Source organism: Rhipicephalus sanguineus, chromosome 1 (genome assembly GCF_013339695.2).
Source record: "Rhipicephalus sanguineus isolate Rsan-2018 chromosome 1, BIME_Rsan_1.4, whole genome shotgun sequence".
In the NCBI taxonomy this organism is placed as follows: domain Eukaryota; kingdom Metazoa; phylum Arthropoda; class Arachnida; order Ixodida; family Ixodidae; genus Rhipicephalus; species Rhipicephalus sanguineus.
Genome location: NC_051176.1, coordinates 243,249,407 through 243,255,902, shown reverse-complemented (window position 1 = coordinate 243,255,902; position 6,496 = coordinate 243,249,407). Strand labels below are relative to the sequence as shown.

At 43.2% G+C, this 6,496-nt stretch overlaps 1 protein-coding gene across 1 annotated transcript; it reads left to right on the top strand.

Annotated features, from left to right (window-relative positions):
- The first annotated feature begins 1,097 nt into the window (after window positions 1–1,097).
- On the top strand, window positions 1,098–4,023 carry LOC119375544 (divergent protein kinase domain 1C). The gene is made up of 3 exons (XM_037645744.2): window positions 1,098–1,398; window positions 1,610–2,413; window positions 2,753–4,023. The coding sequence occupies exons 1-3, from the start codon at window positions 1,243–1,245 to the stop codon at window positions 2,954–2,956; spliced, it is 1,164 nt and encodes a 387-aa protein (XP_037501672.1). The 5' UTR covers window positions 1,098–1,242; the 3' UTR covers window positions 2,957–4,023.
- The last annotated feature ends 2,473 nt before the right edge of the window (window positions 4,024–6,496 follow it).

Sequence of the window (6,496 nt, the reverse complement as noted above, 5' to 3'; positions counted from 1 at the left end):
CTCCTTACCCTCACATCACACCTCCTCAACCTCACTTCTCTTTACTACCCCTTGCTATGCTATACTATACATGGCGATGCTATGTTTTACCCTCTCACATCATCATTTTCCTCCTCCTTACCCTTACATCAGTTCTCCTCACCCTCGCTTCGCTTTCCCACCCATAGCTATACTATGAATGGCTATGCTTTGCTAGGAGCTGCTTGGTACACAACCGCTTTCTCACCTCCTCCTTTCCCTCCTCCTCAACCTCGCATCACTCCTTCTCATCCTCACTTCCCTTTCCCACCCCTTGCTATACTATACCATGGCTATGCTATGAGGAGCTGCTTGGCACATACCCGCTTTCTGTGTCGCATACCCGCCGAGTTTTCTGAAACGACGGCCGGCACAGCCTCAAGCTCAAAGGGACGCTAAAGGGAAAAACGATTTTTCTCGTATTGGTAAATTGCTCTTTCACGATGCCAAAAACACCAGGCTTGCTGCAAGAAGACGCTTAGTAAGCGAGAAAACACCCAAAATGGAAATGCGGGTGGCGACGCCACCTTGAAGTTCCCGTACCAGTCGCCGTGACGTCATAGATTTTTACGGCGGCTACTAGGGCCTGCGCAGTTCCTAATAGCTAAAAATGAAGTACATTGTCAGAAAATTTCGTTGAGCCAGTACGGCCAAAACACGAAAAAAAAAAAACACTTTGAAATCCTTGACGTCACCATCAGAGATTTCGGCGGTGAATTTAAAAGTGAATCTTTTGACATTGATTTTCTCCTTCATCAATAACGCTGTAGGGGTGAAATTAATGACACTAGAGTTTTCAGAGTATCAAATATCAGTCTAAACTATTTTGTTGTTTCACTTTAGTGTCCCTTTAAACAGCTCCGCTGTTAAAGCTTCATGCGTATTACTGCTAGTTTTTTTAAACTTTTATATTAATGATATTAGTTATCTGTGCAAGCGCTGGTTGTTTCGCCTGTGTAAGTGGATCGTTTCAAAATATCTTAGAAGCAATGTTTCTTCATGTTCAAACTTGGCGCCTTGAAGTTACGGCCGCTCCTGCGGCTTTGGCTTGTCTTTCGTCCGAGACGAGCAGGACACATCTGTTATTTCAATATGGTGGCGGCAGCGCTAGAGAAAGTCGAGGCAGCTGTTATTTCCGCGTTTATTTAATGTGCAGTAATCCGTTATGTCAAAGAAGTGCCCACTACCATGTTCTGACGAAACGTGCATAAATATGCTTTGTTCATGAAGGCATTGCAGTACATATTTAGACCACGACGATCGGCAAAAACTGCAAAAGTACTTTGCGGCTTGATATTGGTTGGTGTGCTGTTTTTTCTAGCTCAACTATCTTATCCGGGATGTACAAACACCGATATAGAAGCCTTCTTGGACAATATCGTAAGTACGCAGTATGAGACGCATTCATTGTTTACAGCGCAAAAGGCCGGGTGCGAGTAAGAAAGACCGCGTTCGTTTCATCCTTTTTTTTGCTCGTCCGTGCCCTTTTGCGCTGTAAACCACGAATCTGTTCTAACTCGCCTAGTGTTCCATTCTCATTCAATAAGACACACTCTTGAACAGGCGCTAACCCCCCTTTCTTCTTTTCCAGTGCGACGCCTACAGAAAAGGGGAAATATCCGGCAACCTTTGCGCCCAGTTCTGTGCGCGAGAGATATCAAAGATCCAATGTCAGACACAGCACATCGGCAAAGACATTGTTTTCACTGCGCTGTGGAACTTGGAACCTATTGTCGTAAAGGCTAAGAAACGGCTGATTAGCGCTTTAGAACCTGTCTACTGGAAGGACAGAAGTAGAAACAGTCACTATCCAGACAATGACACTTTCATCCGTATGGTTAACCTGCAGATCAACTATATCTTTAGGCGCAACTTCACGTGGATCGAGTCATTTTACGGCAAGCAGTTTAGCATTGCTGAAATGAACAGTATTTACGCTCTGCTGCAGCAAACAGAGTACCTGTTTAACTTGGCTCTTCAGGGCCTGGATGTGGTCCCAAAAATATTTGGGACATGCGGTCATGCGTATGCTGTAGAGTTCTTGTCGCCATTGGAAACGCGTTTGTCGCCAGAGCGTAGTGATAGCTCTGGTTTTAGCTTTAATGATCGTGCCATGATAGCGCTACGTATATTAAAGACTGTGGATGTGCTGGAGAATGCGATGGGAGAAGAAATTCATCAGTGCGATATGAAGTCCAGCCATTTTGGTGTTGACGCAAAAGGTCGCATCAAGATGCTCGACTTGGATGCTTTCGGGCTACATTCAACTGTGAAAGAAAACATTGCCAATTCAGGACACTGTGAAGCTGACAAGGACTGTGATTTCTTCGATTGTGCTGGCCGCTGTAATGCACAGGGTCAGTGTGACCCTGCTGTGCTCAATAACAACCTACAGGTAAATACATATTTAATTCCATGTTTCTATTTATTGCGATTTGCTTACTGACACGAAAACACAGCACTGCTAGCTCTAGAACGGCTTCTTATGCAAGGCATGCATATGGTTAGCTGTGTCATGTTAATACGTAATTGGAGACAGATAACTTAGCCTTAATTAAGGAAGTAATGCTGTACTTACCTTGCCTGAACACTGTAGGGGTTTTCTCTTTTAAGGACAAGAAGTTTTGTGAATACATGCTTAGTGTATCTTCAGTGAGCTGCACGGTCTGCTTGCATTTTTTGTAGCCTCCTGAACTGTGGGTTTTTTTACCATTTATGCTATTCTTCTTTGCAGCGAATTTGCAAGAACATCTTTCTGGGAAATCTCTTTGGTCGGTATACAGGCCTCCTCAGAAGCCCACCTTCAGGGATTGCTACAGAACTATACTCATTGCTGAATGAATGTGGTGCCACATCTAGAGCACCACTGCCAAGAAGCCATAGCAGAGTGATAAAAGAAAAATTTGTGAAGCTACTTCATTCTGTTTTGATACCCTAAGTGCTTCACAAGATGGGAATTGCTCAAGTTGGCTTAAGCCAGGATGAAGCACTGGTCAACTCGGTGAACTTATTTTTAGTGCAACTGTTTCACTGAGCATTTTTTACTTAGTGTGCTTTACTTAGTGATACTTTATTATAATTGACGTCCCGAAACCACGATTTTACTGTGAGGGACACCATAGCGGGTAGCTCGAGATTAATTTTGCTCTCCTGGCATACTTTATTTTGCACCCAAAGCTCGGAATACAAGTGTTTTCACATGCCATCCCATATCAAAATACGACTGAGAATCAAATCTGCAACTTTGTGCTCAGCAGCACAATGCCACTGTCACTGTCACTTTTCAGTTATGGTGTGTGTGGAATCTATCCTTGAAAACCTTGTCTTTTTCCTTGCTTGCATATTCAGTATTTTTATTTGTACCAATAAGTTCTTTCTCAACTTCGACATGTTTGCACTGCGCAAATATGTTGATATTCACCAACTAGCCCAAGCTACCATACTTTCTGAACTGTCATGCACGTGTGTGCTAATATGTGGGCTTTGTGGAGGTATTGCTAATGGCCATAAAAAAACATCGCCACCGGTAAAGTGAATGGGTTGTAAAAAGAAATTTTCACTTTTTTACTTAAATGTTGTTCACCGAGCTGTTTTGTCCTGGTGCATGTACTTTCGTATAGAATTGTACCGCAATTGTGTAGATCTCTTTGAATCAAAGATTTTTTGTTTTGTAACTTTACAGTGCTGAAGAACCATCTGTAATCAAGTTGTAAACTGTTATACAATGCCTAGTTGTGACTTGTTTTCTGAACAACTTTTACTTGTGGTTATTGCATTTGTGGTCAAATACTTCATTTTGTGAGAAAATGGGCTGTTAAAGCTTACTAGTCAGCAAGTATGACTGAGTTTTGTTACTGCCTGCTCGTTTTAGTTGAACAAATTATGTCGATGTTTACTTTTTTCTTCCCTTTCGCTCTAAAAGTCAGCAAAAGTACAATGCCATTGTGAAAGCTTGATCGGTCACATTCCTTGGGAACCGTGTTAATAAAACATTTTTACTGTCAATAGTCAATGCTGTGAGACTTTCAGAAATTACACTGTACTCTCTTCACTGTGATATGCTGAATGTTTAGCAAGTGTATGCGTGCTCGGGCCATGAAGTTGTATGTTCAACATGCCTTCAGTAGTACATTAGCCAAGCAATTCTGCTTGCAGCTCTCAAATTGGAGTTGAGCACTTGCGATTCGGACAGTGGCGATGTCTACTTTGAGCAAGTAAAAGCCACAAAAGTGTGGCTGTTCTTGCGCAATGAAATAACGAGGGAAGGGGTCCAGGGGAGCGCAAGGAATGCGAACATGAACAGACTAGCCCAGCAACGTGTACTTCTAGTCTACTTTGTGGTTCGTATTAAGTTTTGCCTTTGTATGCTGGCCCTTTGAAGAGACTTAGTGCAAAGCATACCAAATCCGCGCTAAAATTTTGCGGCTCCCTCTGCGAAAAACTCTGTGCTTACAGCAAAAAGTGACAAGACCACCTGTGCGCCTCGTTGATCGAGGCGCGTGAGCTGCGCGCTCACTTTTCTTTCTTTCTTTCTTTCTTTTTTCAAAAAAAAAAAAGGCGTTCGCACTGTAGCTCGGCCTAAAGATGACCACCTGACGTACACTTCGTCTTTGCAAACGTAGGTCTTTGCGGCGTAAAATAGCCACACCGAATGGCTTTTGTCTTCAAATCGCCCACTAATTTTTTTTTTAAGTGCGTAGGCTTGCATGTTACTTTGGTATAAATCGATGGTAAATATAGTGAAGTACCGCTCGTGGTTTAAAGACATGATGAGCACGAAGTTAGCGTTTACGAAACTGCCGAGTAGAGGGCATTCCTCACGGCCAGCGTTGCCAGATGGTGAAATTCGGCACCAGATTGGGAAAATCTGGTGAAAATTGGGAGCTGCTGGTGTTGAGGTGCCAGAACGGCTACACCAGACAAAATCTGGTGAAAAGTGGTGAAAAATGTTGAGGAATGGCTTGTCACTACAATTATTCTTATTTACACCGCGTTGTTGTCGACAACTTATTGGTCCTTCATCCACATCCCACGAGTAGTGCCAGTTTCTTGCTGCACTCAAATCTACAAACCTTCAAACCAAAGCCGGCCGAGCAGGCCGATTGTGTGGTGAAGGTCGCGGGACAGTTCGCGGGCCTGCTGGACGCCACCCCGCTCGTTCCACATGTCTTCAGTAATGAAGTTTCTTTTCTCCTTCTCCTTCTTTATGCATATCCACCTTTATGGCTCTAGACGGCGACGGGCTCTAAGGAGGTTAAAAAAATTCTAGAGTGGAAGCAATCGAAACTTCGTAGGAGCAAATGTGAAGCCAGCGTTTGGACATACCTTACCTGAAAACCTTCTCGTACGTCTGATATCCAATTAGAAAATGCCCTTGTTCTGGTGACGTAAATGCTAGGTTAGTCGTAGGTTGGTTACGAGGAAAGTAATATATCCGAATGAGTATGTAAAGCTCGCCAAGGCTTTGATAAGGAAGCCAGTAACACAGTGGCACGTTGGGAAGTATCTGTCCGGAATAATTAGCTATCGAAGTTCGTGTTCAAAACCAACCTTGTTTTTACCTCTTGTTTTCTTTATAGTTTTTGGGCCCTTAACACGCGCTAAGTGGATAAAAATAGTAAACAGGGCTAAATAACTGAAGTCGGTTTGTGGGCACTGGCTTCGTCATACGAAGAGAAAACGAGATGGTAAGGGCACGGTGTCACCGTGGGTAAGGGTAAGCTAATTGGTTTTAAACTAAGAGCATATGTGACAGCTGACTTGCTACTTTTTCTTAGCTGACGTTTTATCGTTCGGCTTTTCCACTCCAGCATCTTTTTTACCATCCTTGGGTGGGCCACCCAAGAACCTCCTTTCCTGTTTCTAGGAGTGTGCGAATATATATTCGAAAATTTCGAATAATTAATCGAATAGTGTTATATTCGATTCGGCATTCGAATCGAATAGTGTCTGTTCGAAATACCAAATATTTTTCCAATATACACTCTTCAGCATGGACGGAAAACCCCGAAGTAACGATATGTTGGAGCATTGAGGGGTCATTTTTGTACACGCTTATGCATGCATGACTACAACAGACGCAATTGTTATGGGTTGCACGGCGGGCTCGCTTGTAATTTATAGCTTCCAAAGGCATAGCGCATCCAAGACGGGACCGACGGGACGGCGAATGACAAGTAGGCAGGCGTAGACATCAGGGGGTAGCCGGGGAGGGGGGGGGGGATTCAACCCCCCTGAAAATTTTCAATTTTGCTTGCGTATATATACGCACACATACAAACGCACGCACGAACATACATAAAGTATGGTTGAATACACCCCCCCCCCAAAAAAAAAGAAAAGTGCAGAAATAATCAAATCACTCTCCTTTGTAATAATATCGTTATAAACAACAAAAATATTTGCTATGGGGCAGGGCTTTTGCAAAGTAAAGCGCTAAAAAGAAAAAAAAAATGACGTCATAGTCGCCATTTTGTAG